This window comes from Oncorhynchus masou, chromosome 22, assembly GCF_036934945.1.
Source record: "Oncorhynchus masou masou isolate Uvic2021 chromosome 22, UVic_Omas_1.1, whole genome shotgun sequence".
NCBI classification, from domain to species: domain Eukaryota; kingdom Metazoa; phylum Chordata; class Actinopteri; order Salmoniformes; family Salmonidae; genus Oncorhynchus; species Oncorhynchus masou.
Genome location: NC_088233.1, coordinates 29944096 through 29962324, shown reverse-complemented (window position 1 = coordinate 29962324; position 18229 = coordinate 29944096). Strand labels below are relative to the sequence as shown.

General features: G+C 45.0%; 1 protein-coding gene across 1 annotated transcript in view; it reads left to right on the top strand.

The window, feature by feature from the left end:
- Positions 1 to 18229, top strand: part of LOC135508815 (protein piccolo-like) — a 118300-nt gene that overhangs the window by 15530 nt on the left and 84541 nt on the right. The window contains exons 7-11 of the mRNA XM_064929027.1: positions 125 to 274; positions 4379 to 5731; positions 6358 to 6370; positions 9059 to 10350; positions 10485 to 10967. Of these exons, the coding sequence (XP_064785099.1) occupies positions 125 to 274; positions 4379 to 5731; positions 6358 to 6370; positions 9059 to 10350; positions 10485 to 10967 (3291 nt within the window). The remainder of the gene's footprint in view (positions 1 to 124; positions 275 to 4378; positions 5732 to 6357; positions 6371 to 9058; positions 10351 to 10484; positions 10968 to 18229) is intronic.

Here is an 18229-nt window from a genome sequence, read left to right as displayed (position 1 = left end):
CAACCCCCAAGCAGGAATCAGGAGGCTTATTTGGCTTTGGAGGTCCCAAATCTCAGTCTGCCTCCTCAAAGCCTGAAGAGTCAGTGTCTGGGAAGATGTTTGGCTTTGGCTCGTCCATCTTCAGCTCTGCCTCCACTTTGATAACATCAGTTGTTCAGGACGAGCCCCGGACCACACCGCCAGCTTCCCCAAGATGCCCCCTGCAAAGGAGACCAAACTACCTGCTGCTCAGAAAGCAGAGGAGAAGAAATCAGCGCATCCCCAGAAGGCCAATGTCCCCCATCAGTACATGCCAAAGTGGACAAACCCCCATCAGCTCCTCCAAAGGGAGCAGCATCCTCCCAACCAGCACCCAAAGCAGGCCAATCTACCTGTCCACTCTGCAAGGTGGAACTCAACAAGGGCTCCAAGGACCCTCCCAACTACAAGACCTGCACAGAATGCAAGAACACTGTCTGCAACCTCTGTGGATTTAACCCCATGCCACATGAAACAGTAAGTAAATAGTATATGTTTCATCAAAGTAGTTAGGCTACTCTAAAATAACTGTTGTGCTTTTTTTTAAACAATTGGTTAATGATAGTAACTATACATATACAATGTTTATAGTCGCCAGTCTTGTCTTTCATGGGAGGTGTAAGAAAGGATAACAAGATGCTTTGATGGAGTTCTTGTTATTAATATTGTCTTTCCTCAAAAAATATCTAATGTTGGTTTATGATCTTCCTGAAAACCAATTGTAATCTGACAGCATTATTATTTGAGTATCTTGGCAAGGTTTTGACATTCATGTTCATCTGCTACTGATCACATTTGACATATTGTTCGGTGCATGACTTTTGTCTGAAGGGGTTTGGAGTACATCGTGGCTCCCATATTCTACAGAATATGCTAGGGATGTAACGTTCACCGAAACGCATCGGCCCCTGATTCCATGCTCAAGATGCAAGTGCATCAGTCCACGGATCCCAAACCAATCCAAATGTAGCATGCATCGTTCAAAAAATAGTTTCTAAAGTTATGAATTCATGGTTCACGAGTATTTTTTGCTCATATTACATTCTTTCTACCGTCGGAAAATATCTCTTATCTTGTAACAACTGATGTGTCCTCTCTTGTTCAGTGTCGAACTGCATGTAAGTGTGTTGACAGTCATTGATCGACAAGTAATTTTGCATGCCAAACAACCCCAGGCAATGTTAGTAGCCTATTTAAACTGCACACTCTGCCCAGCTTTGTTTTGGTTGTTTTACTTTAAACAATCATTATGGTCATTTTTAGATTTAAACTCAGCAAAAACAGAAACGTCCCTTTTTCAGGACCCTGTCTTTCAAAGATAATTTGTAAAAATCCAAATAACTTCACAGATCTTCATTGTAAAGGGTTTGAACACTGTTTCCCATGCTTGTTCAATGAACCATGAACAATTTATGAACATGCACCTGTGGAACGGTCGTTAATACACTAACAGCTTACAGGCGGTAGGCAATCAAGGTCACCGTTATAAGAACTTAGGACACTAAGAGGCCTTTCTACTGACTCTGAAAAACACCAAAAGAAAGATGCCCAGGGTCCCTGCTCATCTGTGTGAACGTGCCTTAGGCATGCTGCAAGGTGGCATGAGGACTGCAGATGTGGCCAGGGCAATAAATTGCAATGTCCGTACTGTGAGATGCCTAAGACAGTGCTACAGGGAGACAGGACGGAGAGCTGATCATCCTCGCAGTGGCATACCACGTGTAACAACACATGCGCAGGATCGGTATATCCGAACATCACACCTGAGGGACAGGTACATGATGGCAACAACAACTGCCCGAGTTACACCATGAACGCACAATCCCTCCATCAGCGCTCTGACAGTCCTCAATATTCTGAGAGGGGCTGGACTGAGGGCTTGTAGGCCTGTTGTAAGGCAGTTCCTCACCAGACATCACCGGCAACAACGTTGCCTATGGGCATAAACCCAGCGTCGCTGGACCAGACAGGACTGGCAAAAAAGTGGTCTTCACTGACGAGTCGCAATTTTGTCTCACCAGGGGTGATGGTCGGATTTGCCTTTATCGTTGAATGAACGAGCGTTACACCAAGGCCCGTACTCTGGAGCGGGATCGATTTGGAGGTAGAGGATCCGTCATGGTCTGGGGCGGTGTGTCACAGCATGATCGGACTGAGCTTGTTGTCATTGCAGGCAATCTCAACACTGTGCGTTACAGGGAAGACATCCTCCCCCTTCATGTGGTACCCTTCTTGCAGGCTCATCCTGACATGACCCTCCAGCATGACAATGCCTCCAGCCATACTGCTTGTTCTATGCATGATTTCCTGCAAGACAGGAATGGCAGTGTTCTGCCATGGCCAGCAATGATCCTGGATCTCAATCCCATTGAGCACGTCTGGGAACTGTTGGATTGGAGGGTGAGGGCTAGGGCCATTCCCCCCAGAAATGTCCGGGAACATGCAGGTGCCTAGGTGGAAGAGTGGGGTACCATCTCACAGCAAGAACGGGCAAATCTGGTGCAGTCCATGAGGAGGAGATGCACTGCCGTACTTAATGCAGCTGGTGGCCACACCAGACACTGACTGTTACTTTTGATTTTGACCCCCCCTTTGTTCAGGGACACATTATTCCATTTGTGTTAGTCACATGTCTGTGGAACTTGTTCAGTTTATGTCTCAGTTGTTGATTCTTGTTATGTACATACAAATATTTACACATGTTAACTTTGCTGAATATAAACGCAGTTGACAGAGAGGACGTTTCTTTTTTTGCTGAGTTTACATGGTAAAGTAGATAATTTCATAATGAGGCCACCAATCCCTTTTGCAAGGCATGCCCTTGGAGTGAGGAGAAGCTCACTCAGTAAAAACTTCCAAATGGTCAAAACCAACTGGTTTTGAGATGGGGGTGAAATCCAAAGTTGTGCTACATATTCATTCGTTTTGCCACAGCAATTATTTTTTACAGTCAATACTAATACATGACAAGCTCAAACACTTAATCTGCAATAATTCCAAGTTAATCAGTGGGTGATGTTGATTTCAGAACCAAAGTGGAGGGACAAAAAACATATGCTTCATTGCCCCGCTGATAGTGGTAGTGGGGTGGTATATGCCTAGGGTCCCTTATTGCTCAGGTCAGATGCCTTCATAGTACATAGAACATAGATATACAGAATTTAAAAACACTCGCACGCACACACACACACACACACACACACACACACACACACACACACACACACACACACACACACACACACACACACACGGAAAGAGAGGAGTCTGCTTCGACAGATCCAGCTCAGAGAGGCCCAGCTCTCAATCAGCAGACAATTTGAATTTAGAATTTAAAATGAATGTGTGTATGCAACAATTGTTTACTCATTGAATATTTTCCAACGAACCCAATTGCATCAAATTGTTGCAAACTAAATTGTATCTCATCGGAGCCCATGTGTCTTGCTAGATACGTATCGAATCGTCTTGAAAGGGAAATATTCACATCCTAAGAATATGCATCAGGCTTTAAAATTAGGTTCACAAACAATGAGAGGAAAAACCATGAGGATTTTAGGTCTATGAAGACACTCTATATAGATGTTGTGATCTAATTTGAGATCTTAAGGAATTGTATTAATACGCTGTGATATAATTATTCTAATTTGTTTAGCATCTTTAGATATAGAGCATAAGACAGTTGTTTTGTATGTTTGTCACAGGTAGTATGCAGTATTTAAATAGCAACTAAGATGAGATATATTATTAATATTATTATTATTTTTAGTTATTTTTTTATCAACACTGTTATTTTTTTTCAGGTGAAGGAATGGCTCTGTCTGACCTGCCAGATGCAGAGAGCACTTGGAGCAGTGGAACCCCCAGGACCTCCCATGATGAAATCCCAACCGTTGCCCAGCATAGTCTCTACACCTGTTGCACTTCAAAAGGAGAATGTCACACCTGCTGCATCTCCAAAGCCAACTCCAGCTCCAGCTAAACCCCAGAAGGAGGAGATCCCAGTACCTGCGGCTGGCCAACAAGAGATCACTCCACCCACTGTACCTCAGGAGACACCAATTCCCGCTGGAACCCCAGCACCAAATGCAGACAAAAAGGAGGAGACCCCACCACTAGGATCCTCACAAAATAAACAAGCTTCACCTGCTCTGGCTGAGAAGGAGAATCAAGAACCTATAATTGTACAGAAACCAGTGGACCAACCAATTCCAGCAACACCCAAAACCAGTGGAGCTGCTACACCTGTACAGCAGCCAGACAAGCAAACTCCTCCACTGCAACAGCCTGCTTCAAAGGTATCACAACAAGTACAGCCCCAGCAAGCTCCAAAGCCTGACCTCGAAACTGCCCCCTGAAGGAGCCAATGACTCCTGCTTCAGAGAAAGAGAAGAAGAACCCAGCACCAGGGTCACCACAGAAGGAATTATCTCCAGCAGTGGCTTCACAGCAGGACAAAATGCCAGTGGACAAATCAACTCCAATCCCTGTCCAACATCCTCCACACCAAGAGACTCCACAACAACAAGAGCAACAACGTCAGCCTCTAACAGCGACACCGAAAGGAGAGCCTGGGAAGCCTCAACAACAGCTTCCAAAAGGTGGAGCCTCTTATGCAAAATCTGTACCACCACCACAGGCCCAGCCCCCCAAGCAGGAGTCAGGAGGCTTCTTTGGCTTTGGTGGTGCTAAATCTCAGCCTGCTCAGTCAAAGCCTGAAGACTCAGTGTCTGGGAAGATGCTTGGCTTTGGCTCCTCTATCTTCAGCTCTGCATCCACTTTGATCACCTCAGCTGTTCAGGATGAGCACCGCACCACACCTCCAGCTTCCCCCAAGGTGTCTATGACTCCTGCTTTAGTGAAAGAGACCCCAGCAGCAGGCTCGTCACAGAAGAAGGAGGTATCCCCGACAGTGGTTTGCCAGCAGGACCAGAAGCCAGTGGACAGACCGACTCCAACACTTGTCCAACAACCTCCACAACAGAAGACTCTACAACAACAAGGACAGCCTCCGCAGCCCTCAGCAGAGGCACCAAAATCAGAGCCTGATATATCAATAGTTGAAGCTGCTACAGCAGCAGACACTCAAAATCCGGCAAGCCCAGTGCCTGCTCAGAAGGCTCCACTGGAGAACCGGAGAACATCAGAACCTCATAAACCACCACAGCAGCCCAGCCCTGGGCGTAGGGAGAGTAGTGCCTTCCCAGCCACAAAGCAACCCCCCAAGCAGGAATCAGGAGGCTTATTTGGCTTTGGAGGTCCCAAATCTCAGTCTGCCTCCTCAAAGCCTGAAGAGTCAGTGTCTGGGAAGATGTTTGGCTTTGGCTCGTCCATCTTCAGCTCTGCCTCCACTTTGATAACATCAGTTGTTCAGGACGAGCCCCGGACCACACCGCCAGCTTCCCCCAAGATGCCCCCTGCAAAGGAGACCAAACTACCTGCTGCTCAGAAAGCAGAGGAGAAGAAATCAGCGCATCCCCAGAAGGCCAATGTCCCCCCATCAGTACATGCCAAAGTGGACAAACCCCCATCAGCTCCTCCAAAGGGAGCAGCATCCTCCCAACCAGCACCCAAAGCAGGCCAATCTACCTGTCCACTCTGCAAGGTGGAACTCAACAAGGGCTCCAAGGACCCTCCCAACTACAAGACCTGCACAGAATGCAAGAACACTGTCTGCAACCTCTGTGGATTTAACCCCATGCCACATGAAACAGTAAGTAAATAGTATATGTTTCATCAAAGTAGTTAGGCTACTCTAAAATAACTGTTGTGCTTTTTTTTAAACAATTGGTTAATGATAGTAACTATACATATACAATGTTTATAGTCGCCAGTCTTGTCTTTCATGGGAGGTGTAAGAAAGGATAACAAGATGCTTTGATGGAGTTCTTGTTATTAATATTGTCTTTCCTCAAAAAATATCTAATGTTGGTTTATGATCTTCCTGAAAACCAATTGTAATCTGACAGCATTATTATTTGAGTATCTTGGCAAGGTTTTGACATTCATGTTCATCTGCTACTGATCACATTTGACATATTGTTCGGTGCATGACTTTTGTCTGAAGGGTTTGGAGTACATCGTGGCTCCCATATTCTACAGAATATGCTAGGGATGTAACGTTCACCGAAACGCATCGGCCCCTGATTCCATGCTCAAGATGCAAGTGCATCAGTCCACGGATCCCAAACCAATCCAAATGTAGCATGCATCGTTCAAAAAATAGTTTCTAAAGTTATGAATTCATGGTTCACGAGTATTTTTGCTCATATTACATTCTTTCTACCGTCGGAAAATATCTCTTATCTTGTAACAACTGATGTGTCCTCTCTTGTTCAGTGTCGAACTGCATGTAAGTGTGTTGACAGTCATTGATCGACAAGTAATTTTGCATGCCAAACAACCCCAGGCAATGTTAGTAGCCTATTTAAACTGCACACTCTGCCCAGCTTTGTTTTGGTTGTTTTACTTTAAACAATCATTATGGTCATTTTTAGATTTAAACTCAGCAAAAACAGAAACGTCCCTTTTTCAGGACCCTGTCTTTCAAAGATAATTTGTAAAAATCCAAATAACTTCACAGATCTTCATTGTAAAGGGTTTGAACACTGTTTCCCATGCTTGTTCAATGAACCATGAACAATTTATGAACATGCACCTGTGGAACGGTCGTTAATACACTAACAGCTTACAGGCGGTAGGCAATCAAGGTCACCGTTATAAGAACTTAGGACACTAAGAGGCCTTTCTACTGACTCTGAAAAACACCAAAAGAAAGATGCCCAGGGTCCCTGCTCATCTGTGTGAACGTGCCTTAGGCATGCTGCAAGGTGGCATGAGGACTGCAGATGTGGCCAGGGCAATAAATTGCAATGTCCGTACTGTGAGATGCCTAAGACAGTGCTACAGGGAGACAGGACGGAGAGCTGATCATCCTCGCAGTGGCATACCACGTGTAACAACACATGCGCAGGATCGGTATATCCGAACATCACACCTGAGGGACAGGTACATGATGGCAACAACAACTGCCCGAGTTACACCATGAACGCACAATCCCTCCATCAGCGCTCTGACAGTCCTCAATATTCTGAGAGGGGCTGGACTGAGGGCTTGTAGGCCTGTTGTAAGGCAGTTCCTCACCAGACATCACCGGCAACAACGTTGCCTATGGGCATAAACCCAGCGTCGCTGGACCAGACAGGACTGGCAAAAAAGTGGTCTTCACTGACGAGTCGCAATTTTGTCTCACCAGGGGTGATGGTCGGATTTGCCTTTATCGTTGAATGAACGAGCGTTACACCAAGGCCCGTACTCTGGAGCGGGATCGATTTGGAGGTAGAGGATCCGTCATGGTCTGGGGCGGTGTGTCACAGCATGATCGGACTGAGCTTGTTGTCATTGCAGGCAATCTCAACACTGTGCGTTACAGGGAAGACATCCTCCCCCCTCATGTGGTACCCTTCTTGCAGGCTCATCCTGACATGACCCTCCAGCATGACAATGCCTCCAGCCATACTGCTTGTTCTATGCATGATTTCCTGCAAGACAGGAATGGCAGTGTTCTGCCATGGCCAGCAATGATCCTGGATCTCAATCCCATTGAGCACGTCTGGGAACTGTTGGATTGGAGGGTGAGGGCTAGGGCCATTCCCCCCAGAAATGTCCGGGAACATGCAGGTGCCTAGGTGGAAGAGTGGGGTACCATCTCACAGCAAGAACGGGCAAATCTGGTGCAGTCCATGAGGAGGAGATGCACTGCCGTACTTAATGCAGCTGGTGGCCACACCAGACACTGACTGTTACTTTTGATTTTGACCCCCCCTTTGTTCAGGGACACATTATTCCATTTCTGTTAGTCACATGTCTGTGGAACTTGTTCAGTTTATGTCTCAGTTGTTGATTCTTGTTATGTACATACAAATATTTACACATGTTAACTTTGCTGAATATAAACGCAGTTGACAGAGAGGACGTTTCTTTTTTTGCTGAGGTTACATTTTAAAGTAGATAATTTCATAATGAAGCCACCAATCCCTTTTGCAAGGCATGCCCTTGGCGTGAGGAGAAGCTCACTCAGTAAAAACTTCCAAATGGTCAAAACCAACTGGTTTTGAGATGGGGGTGAAATCCAAAGTTGTGCTACATATTCATTGGCTTTGCCACAGCAATTATTTTTTACAGTCAATACTAATACATGACAAGCTCAAACACTTAATCTGCAATAATTCCAAGTTAATCAGTGGGTGATGTTGATTTCAGAACCAAAGTGGAGGGACAAAAAACATATGCTTCATTGCCCCGCTGATAGTGGTAGTGGGGTGGTATATGCCTAGGGTCCCTTATTGCTCAGGTCAGATGCCTTCATAGTACATAGAACATAGATATACAGAATTTAAAAACACTCGCACGCACACACACACACACACACACACACACACACACACACACACACACACACACACACACACACACACACACACACACACACACAGAGAGGAGTCTGCTTCGACAGATCCAGCTCAGAGAGGCCCAGCTCTCAATCAGCAGACAATTTGAATTTAGAATTTAAAATGAATGTGTGTATGCAACAATTGTTTACTCATTGAATATTTTCCAACGAACCCAATTGCATCAAATTGTTGCAAACTAAATTGTATCTCATCGGAGCCCATGTGTCTTGCTAGATACGTATCGAATCGTCTTGAAAGGGAAATATACACATCCTAAGAATATGCATCAGGCTTTAAAATTAGGTTCACAAACAATGAGAGGAAAAACCATGAGGATTTTAGGTCTATGAAGACACTCTATATAGATGTTGTGATCTAATTTGAGATCTTAAGGAATTGTATTAATACGCTGTGATATAATTATTCTAATTTGTTTAGCATCTTTAGATACAGAGCATAAGACAGTTGTTTTGTATGTTTGTCACAGGTAGTATGCAGTATTTAAATAGCAACTAAGATGAGATATATTATTAATATTATTATTATTTTTAGTTATTTTTTTATCAACACTGTTATTTTTTTTTCAGGTGAAGGAATGGCTCTGTCTGACCTGCCAGATGCAGAGAGCACTTGGAGCAGTGGAACCCCAGGACCTCCCATGATGAAATCCCAACCGTTGCCCAGCATAGTCTCTACACCTGTTGCACTTCAAAAGGAGAATGTCACACCTGCTGCATCTCCAAAGCCGACTCCAGCTCCAGCTAAACCCCAGAAGGAGGAGATCCCAGTACCTGCGGCTGGCCAACAAGAGATCACTCCACCCACTGTACCTCAGGAGACACCAATTCCCGCTGGAACCCCAGCACCAAATGCAGACAAAAAGGAGGAGACCCCACCACTAGGATCCTCACAAAATAAACAAGCTTCACCTGCTCTGGCTGAGAAGGAGAATCAAGAACCTATAATTGTACAGAAACCAGTGGACCAACCAATTCCAGCAACACCCAAAACCAGTGGAGCTGCTACACCTGTACAGCAGCCAGACAAGCAAACTCCTCCACTGCAACAGCCTGCTTCAAAGGTATCACAACAAGTACAGCCCCAGCAAGCTCCAAAGCCTGACCTCGAAACTGCCCCCCTGAAGGAGCCAATGACTCCTGCTTCAGAGAAAGAGAAGAAGAACCCAGCACCAGGGTCACCACAGAAGGAATTATCTCCAGCAGTGGCTTCACAGCAGGACAAAATGCCAGTGGACAAATCAACTCCAATCCCTGTCCAACATCCTCCACACCAAGAGACTCCACAACAACAAGAGCAACAACGTCAGCCTCTAACAGCGACACCGAAAGGAGAGCCTGGGAAGCCTCAACAACAGCTTCCAAAAGGTGGAGCCTCTTATGCAAAATCTGTACCACCACCACAGGCCCAGCCCCCCAAGCAGGAGTCAGGAGGCTTCTTTGGCTTTGGTGGTGCTAAATCTCAGCCTGCTCAGTCAAAGCCTGAAGACTCAGTGTCTGGGAAGATGCTTGGCTTTGGCTCCTCTATCTTCAGCTCTGCATCCACTTTGATCACCTCAGCTGTTCAGGATGAGCACCGCACCACACCTCCAGCTTCCCCCAAGGTGTCTATGACTCCTGCTTCAGTGAAAGAGACCCCAGCAGCAGGCTCGTCACAGAAGAAGGAGGTATCCCCGACAGTGGTTTGCCAGCAGGACCAGAAGCCAGTGGACAGACCGACTCCAACACTTGTCCAACAACCTCCACAACAGAAGACTCTACAACAACAAGGACAGCCTCCGCAGCCCTCAGCAGAGGCACCAAAATCAGAGCCTGATATATCAATAGTTGAAGCTGCTACAGCAGCAGACACTCAAAATCCGGCAAGCCCAGTGCCTGCTCAGAAGGCTCCACTGGAGAACCGGAGAACATCAGAACCTCATAAACCACCACAGCAGCCCAGCCCTGGGCGTAGGGAGAGTAGTGCCTTCCCAGCCACAAAGCAACCCCCAAGCAGGAATCAGGAGGCTTATTTGGCTTTGGAGGTCCCAAATCTCAGTCTGCCTCCTCAAAGCCTGAAGAGTCAGTGTCTGGGAAGATGTTTGGCTTTGGCTCGTCCATCTTCAGCTCTGCCTCCACTTTGATAACATCAGTTGTTCAGGACGAGCCCCGGACCACACCGCCAGCTTCCCCCAAGATGCCCCCTGCAAAGGAGACCAAACTACCTGCTGCTCAGAAAGCAGAGGAGAAGAAAGCAGCGCATCCCCAGAAGGCCAATGTCCCCCCATCAGTACATGCCAAAGTGGACAAACCCCCATCAGCTCCTCCAAAGGGAGCAGCATCCTCCCAACCAGCACCCAAAGCAGGCCAATCTACCTGTCCACTCTGCAAGGTGGAACTCAACAAGGGCTCCAAGGACCCTCCCAACTACAAGACCTGCACAGAATGCAAGAACACTGTCTGCAACCTCTGTGGATTTAACCCCATGCCACATGAAACAGTAAGTAAATAGTATATGTTTCATCAAAGTAGTTAGGCTACTCTAAAATAACTGTTGTGCTTTTTTTTAAACAATTGGTTAATGATAGTAACTATACATATACAATGTTTATAGTCGCCAGTCTTGTCTTTCATGGGAGGTGTAAGAAAGGATAACAAGATGCTTTGATGGAGTTCTTGTTATTAATATTGTCTTTCCTCAAAAAATATCTAATGTTGGTTTATGATCTTCCTGAAAACCAATTGTAATCTGACAGCATTATTATTTGAGTATCTTGGCAAGGTTTTGACATTCATGTTCATCTGCTACTGATCACATTTGACATATTGTTCGGTGCATGACTTTTGTCTGAAGGGGTTTGGAGTACATCGTGGCTCCCATATTCTACAGAATATGCTAGGGATGTAACGTTCACCGAAACGCACTTGCTCAAGATGCAAGTGCATCAGTCCACGGATCCCAAACCAATCCAAATGTAGCATGCATCGTTCAAAAAATAGTTTCTAAAGTTATGAATTCATGGTTCACGAGTATTTTTTGCTCATATTACATTCTTTCTACCGTCGGAAAATATCTCTTATCTTGTAACAACTGATGTGTCCTCTCTTGTTCAGTGTCGAACTGCATGTAAGTGTGTTGACAGTCATTGATCGACAAGTAATTTTGCATGCCAAACAACCCCAGGCAATGTTAGTAGCCTATTTAAACTGCACACTCTGCCCAGCTTTGTTTTGGTTGTTTTACTTTAAACAATCATTATGGTCATTTTTAGATTTAAACTCAGCAAAAACAGAAACGTCCCTTTTTCAGGACCCTGTCTTTCAAAGATAATTTGTAAAAATCCAAATAACTTCACAGATCTTCATTGTAAAGGGTTTGAACACTGTTTCCCATGCTTGTTCAATGAACCATGAACAATTTATGAACATGCACCTGTGGAACGGTCGTTAATACACTAACAGCTTACAGGCGGTAGGCAATCAAGGTCACCGTTATAAGAACTTAGGACACTAAGAGGCCTTTCTACTGACTCTGAAAAACACCAAAGAAAGATGCCCAGGGTCCCTGTTCATCTGTGTGAACGTGCCTTAGGCATGCTGCAAGGTGGCATGAGGACTGCAGATGTGGCCAGGGCAATAAATTGCAATGTCCGTACTGTGAGATGCCTAAGACAGTGCTACAGGGAGACAGGACGGAGAGCTGATCATCCTCGCAGTGGCATATCCCGTGTAATAACACATGCGCAGGATCGGTATATCCGAACATCACACCTGAGGGACAGGTACATGATGGCAACAACAACTGCCCGAGTTACACCATGAACGCACAATCCCTCCATCAGCGCTCTGACAGTCCTCAATATTCTGAGAGAGGCTGGACTGAGGGCTTGTAGGCCTGTTGTAAGGCAGTTCCTCACCAGACATCACCGGCAACAACGTTGCCTATGAGCATAAACCCAGCGTCGCTGGACCAGACAGGACTGGCAAAAAAGTGGTCTTCACTGACGAGTCGCAGTTTTGTCTCACCAGGGGTGATGGTCGGATTTGCCTTTATCGTTGAATGAACGAGCGTTACACCAAGGCCCGTACTCTGGAGCGGGATCGATTTGGAGGTAGAGGGTCCGTCATGGTCTGGGGCGGTGTGTCACAGCATGATCGGACTGAGCTTGTTGTCATTGCAGGCAATCTCAACGCTGTGCGTTACAGGGAAGACATCCTCCTCCCTCATGTGGTACCCTTCTTGCAGGCTCATCCTGACATGACCCTCCAGCATGACAATGCCTCCAGCCATACTGCTTGTTCTATGCATGATTTCCTGCAAGACAGGAATGGCAGTGTTCTGCCATGGCCAGCAAAGATCCTGGATCTCAATCCCATTGAGCACGTCTGGGAACTGTTGGATCGGAGGGTGATGGCTTGGGCCATTCCCCCCAGAAATGCCCGGGAACATGCAGGTGCCTTGGTGGAAGAGTGGGGTACCATCTCACAGCAAGAACGGGCAAATCTGGTGCAGTCCATGAGGAGGAGATGCACTGCCGTACTTAATGCAGCTGGTGGCCACACCAGACACTGACTGTTACTTTTGATTTTGACCCCCCCTTTGTTCAGGGACACATTATTCCATTTCTGTTAGTCACATGTCTGTGGAACTTGTTCAGTTTATGTCTCAGTTGTTGATTCTTGTTATGTACATACAAATATTTACACATGTTAACTTTGCTGAATATAAACGCAGTAAGAGAGGACGCTGAGTTGACAGAGAGGGCACCCTTGTTTCTTTTTTGGTTTTGCTGTGCTAGTTTACATTATTAAAGTAGATAATTTCATAATGAACCAAAGGCCACCAATCCTAGGGTCCCTTTTGCTCAGGTCAGGCATGCCCATAGATATACAGGAATTTAAAAACACTTGTGAGGAAGAGAGCTCACTCCAGTAAAAACTTCCAAATGGTCAAAACCAACTGGTTTTTGAGATGGGGTCGTCTTGAAATCACAAAGTTGTGCTGAGAGGAAAACCATATTTTAGGTCATTGTGATCTTTGCCACAGTTTAGCATCTTTAGATTTATTTTTTTGTATGTTTGTCAGTCAATACTAAGATACATGACAACACTCAGGTGAAGGAATGGCTCTGTCTGACCTGCCAGATGCAATCAGTGGAACAAGGACCTCCCAATGAAATCCCAAGTTAATCAGTGGGTGATGTTGATGCAGCACATCCCCAGAAGGCCAATTTCCCCCCATCAGTACAGGCCAACGTGGACAAACCCCCATCAGCTCCTCCAATGGGAGCAGCATCCTCCCAACCAGCTCCCAAAGCAGGCCAATCTTTTTGTCCACTCTGCAAGGTGGAACTCAACAAGGGATCCAAGGACCCTCCCAACTACAAGACCTGCACAGAATGCAAGAACGTTGTCTGCATCCTGTGTGGATTTAACCCCATGACACATGAAACAGAGGTAAGACTGCAAAATATGTTAATTACATTTGATTAGAAGTGTATTTAAAAGACTCTCATATTTGCTATGCATGTTTAAAAGGACTCTGTCATAGAATATGCCATATTCTCTGTCATCCCCAATACCATGTTGAGCAGGTGTAGTTATTCAGAAGATGTTAACCCCATAGGCATGTAGCATAGGCAATGACTGATGAAGGTTGATCGCAATTTGTTCACTAAACTGTTTTATTATCCATCCTCAGACTAGTTATGTTGCTTGTCTAGAGAAAACAGGTCTTATTGTTTTGAATGGGTTTTAGCTCAAATAAGATATTCAGATTCAGATTTCCAACATAGGTTTTTTATTGTCTTACATTGAATGTAATTGAGTCTGAGGTTATAGCACATCAATGTTTGATATTGTGCTGTGATAACACACTGGGCATAGACTTCAATTCAACATCTATCACACAGCATTGAGGGGCTCACACAGCATTTATTCAATGACTGTGTGCCCAGTCGGAAGTCATTTGAGAGGCTGTAGTCTACTCAACCTCTTGTTTCCTGATATTGTGACTCAGTAACAGTGTAGGTCACTACAAGGTATTTGTGGTGATTTCATCTGCAAATGTCTAATAATAGCAGGCCTGCTCAGACCGCTCACAGCAGTTCACCCAGCTGCTGGGTACTGATGGAGGGATGGAAGCCTTCAGGGCTAGGGCTGGAAACATGAATGCTATCTGCTCTTTAAAGTCAACCTACATAATAACAGCCCATATTCCACCCTGTGTTCTCAGTGCTGCTGTGTTTCAATCAATACTTACTTTAGTAATGGGAGTCTGAAAGGATCAAGCTACAGGTAACTGCCAAAATAAAGGAAACACTTGAGTAAATGCAGGATACAAAGTAATCAACAAGAAGTATATGGACATCCCTTAAAGTTAGTGGATTCTATTTCAGTCACACCTGTTGTTGACAAGTTTATAAATTCAAGCACACCGCCATGCAATCTCTACAGACAAACATTGGCAGTAGAATGGCCTTAATGAAGAGCTCAGTGACTTTCACCATGGCACCCTCATAGGATGCCACCTCTCCAACAAGTCAGCTCATAAAAGTTCTGCCCTGCTAGAGCTTTTTCGATCAACTGTAAGTGCTATTACTGTGAAGTGCCACCGTCTAGGAGCAAGAACGGCTCAGCTGCAAAGTGGTATGCCACACATGCTCACAGAATGGGACCGCCGGGTACTGTAGTGCTTAAAAATTGTCTGTCCTCGGTTGCAACACTCACTATTGAGCTGCAAATTTCCTCTGGAAGCAACGTCAGCCCAAGGACTGTTCGTCTGGAGTTTCATGAAATGGGTTTTCATGGCCGAGCAGCCGCACACAAGCCTAAGATCACCATGTGTGATGCCATGTCTCAGCTGGAGTGGTATAAAGCTCGCCGCCATTGGACTCTGGAGCAGTGGAAATTCGTTCTCTGGAGTGATAAATCACGCTTCACCATCTGGCAGTCCGATGGACAAATCTGGGGTTGGCGGATGCCAGGATAAAGCTACCTGCCACAATGCATAGTGTCAGCTGGAAGGTTTGGTGGAGGAGGATGGTTCTGGCCCCTTAGTTTCAGTGAAGGGACATTTTTATGTTACAGCATACAATGACATTCTAGACGATTCTGTGCTTCCAACTTTGTGGCAACAGTTTGGTGAAGGCCCTTTCCTGTTTCAGCATGACAATGCCCCCGTGCACAAAGCAAGGTCCATACAGAAATGGTTTGTTGAGATTGGTGTGGAAGAACTTGACTGGCCTACACAGAGACCTGACCTCAACCCCATTGAACACATTTGAAATGAATTGGAACGCAGACTGTGAGCCAGGCCTAATTGCCCAACATCAGTGCCGACCTCACTAGTGCCGAACTCACGCAGCAATGTTACAACATCTAGTGGAAGCCTTCCCAGAAGAGTGGAGGATGTTATAGCAGCAAAGGGGGGACCAACTCCATATTAATGCCCATGATTTTGGAATGAGATGTTTGACGAGCAGGTGTCCACATACTTTTGGCCATGTATATTGTATATTGTGTATATTGAAAGTGGGATGCTCATTATTTTGGCTACCATATCTAAAAGAAAGAGATCTCAGTGACTTTGAAAGAGTGGTCTCAAATGAGAATAGTATTTCCAGATTTCTATAAAATATGACCTATACTTATTTACAATATGAGCAAAATAGTTTTCCTTCCAAATGTGTTTTATTAAGTATGTTAAAATACAGCTCTTCTGTGTTGGAATGGTGTGGACGTTCCCCAACAACAGAGTGGTGTGGGCATATACCGTTCAAAAAAAATATTAATGTGAGTAGGCTGCTGATTGGCCAGCTCATCTTCCTCTAGACTGCTGATTGGCCAGCTCATCCTCCTCTAGAATGCTGATTGGCCAGCTCATTCTCCTCAAGAGTATGACATCATATTCTATGAGGAAATAGCAAGCATTTTTTAAACTGTCTGTTTGACATACAAGTTTGAGATGGTTTTTTTAAAGTGTTTTTTCTCCAATGAATGCTTTGGCCAAAAATACGAGTATAGGATGAGTCAACAACATTATTTGGGTATTTATTTAACATAATATTAACTTTTAAAAGGGAGATTTTCACTGGACAGTGATTGGCACCCGTTCCGGCCAATAACAGACTTGTGTATAAAAAAACTACTAACAACATAATAAAATGTGTTGCCAAGTTCATTGTCCCTCCGGGCCAGAACAGTTTAGAGGTGACAAAATATAGCATTTTTATCTCCTGCCCTTTGACATGTTTTGAGAGACTGAGATGGATTTTAAAGCATGAGACCTCTATAGATGAGAGACTGAGCCCTGCATTGGAAATGTGTGGCGAGATTGCCTGGATTGCCTGGAGAGCTGCCCAGATTATGCATTAGCACTGAGGTCTAAGTGCAAAGGCTCTATGTAACCTTTATGAATATCATTTATTGTTTGAGGGTCCTCAAACAGTATTTAAACGATTCTCTAATGTCGGACAGCTGCCTGCAGCTTCCTGGGACATCCCTCTCATGGTAAGGTCTCAGTGGATGTGACATAATGTCTCAGCCTTGGCGTTCCGGCAGCAATAAAACTTTATTAAAGTGATTGAGAGTTGTGCAACAGCATTAGTGAGATGGGATCTGCTGCTGTGGCTGGCTGGGGACTTTCCAGCCTCCATGATGATGGCAGGGCCCTGTAATATGCCAATAAACAGAGGTGAGCTGGAATAATTCCAACACAACACAGCAGCCTGCAGCAGCACGTTTCCCATGCAGTCATCACTGGCTCTCTGCACTTCAACAGTTCTCTTTAAATGATTTGGCTTAGAGCCCCACACGTGTGTTGCCTGCTAATAGTGGTGCATTGGCTTTCTGTCACCAACACACTGACACGGACTAGCTAAGGGCTGGAACGTAGGGTGCTGCCCTCACTTCGGTCACCTCTGGGTTAACTAAAGTAGGCTAGTGTTGATTAGGGAACTCCCTATTTCCAGGCAGGTAATGAAGAGTAGTTACATTACAGCTTACATTACAGTGTTTCTCATTGGTTGTTTATTCTCAGGTGTGTGAGCATTCGTGATTGAAAGACTGGGTCAAACCTCAACACTTAACATGAGTAAACATGAATAAAGTGACTCGGTCTATTAAAAAGTGGTCAGATGAAGCAGATGCTAAAATCCAGGACTGTTTTGCTGTCAGACTGGGACATGTTCCGTGATTCTTCCGATGGCATTGAGGAGTACACCACATCAGTCACTGGATTTATCAATAAGTGCATCGAGGGCGTCGTCCCCATAGTGACTGTACCAACCAGAAGCCATGGATTACAGGAAATATTCGCACTGAGCTAAAGGGTAGAGCTGCCGGAAGCTTACAAGAAATGCTGTTATGCCCTGCGACGAACCATCAAACAGGCAAAGTGTCACTACAGGGCTAAGATTGAATAATACTACACCGACTCCGATGCTCGTCTTATTTTTTATTTTTTATTTTTTTTCACCTTTATTTAACCAGGTAGCCAAGTTGAGAACAAGTTCTCATTTACAATTGCAACCTGGCCAAGATAAAGCAAAGCAGTTCGACACATACAACGACACAGAGTTACACATGGAGTAAAACAAACATACAGTCAATAATACAGTATCAACAAGTCTATATACGTGAGCAAATGAGGTGAGATAAGGGAGGTAAAGGCAAAAAACGGCCATGGTGGCAAAGTAAATACAATATAGCAAGTAAAACACTGGAATGGTAGATTTGCAATGGAAGAATGTGCAAAGTAGA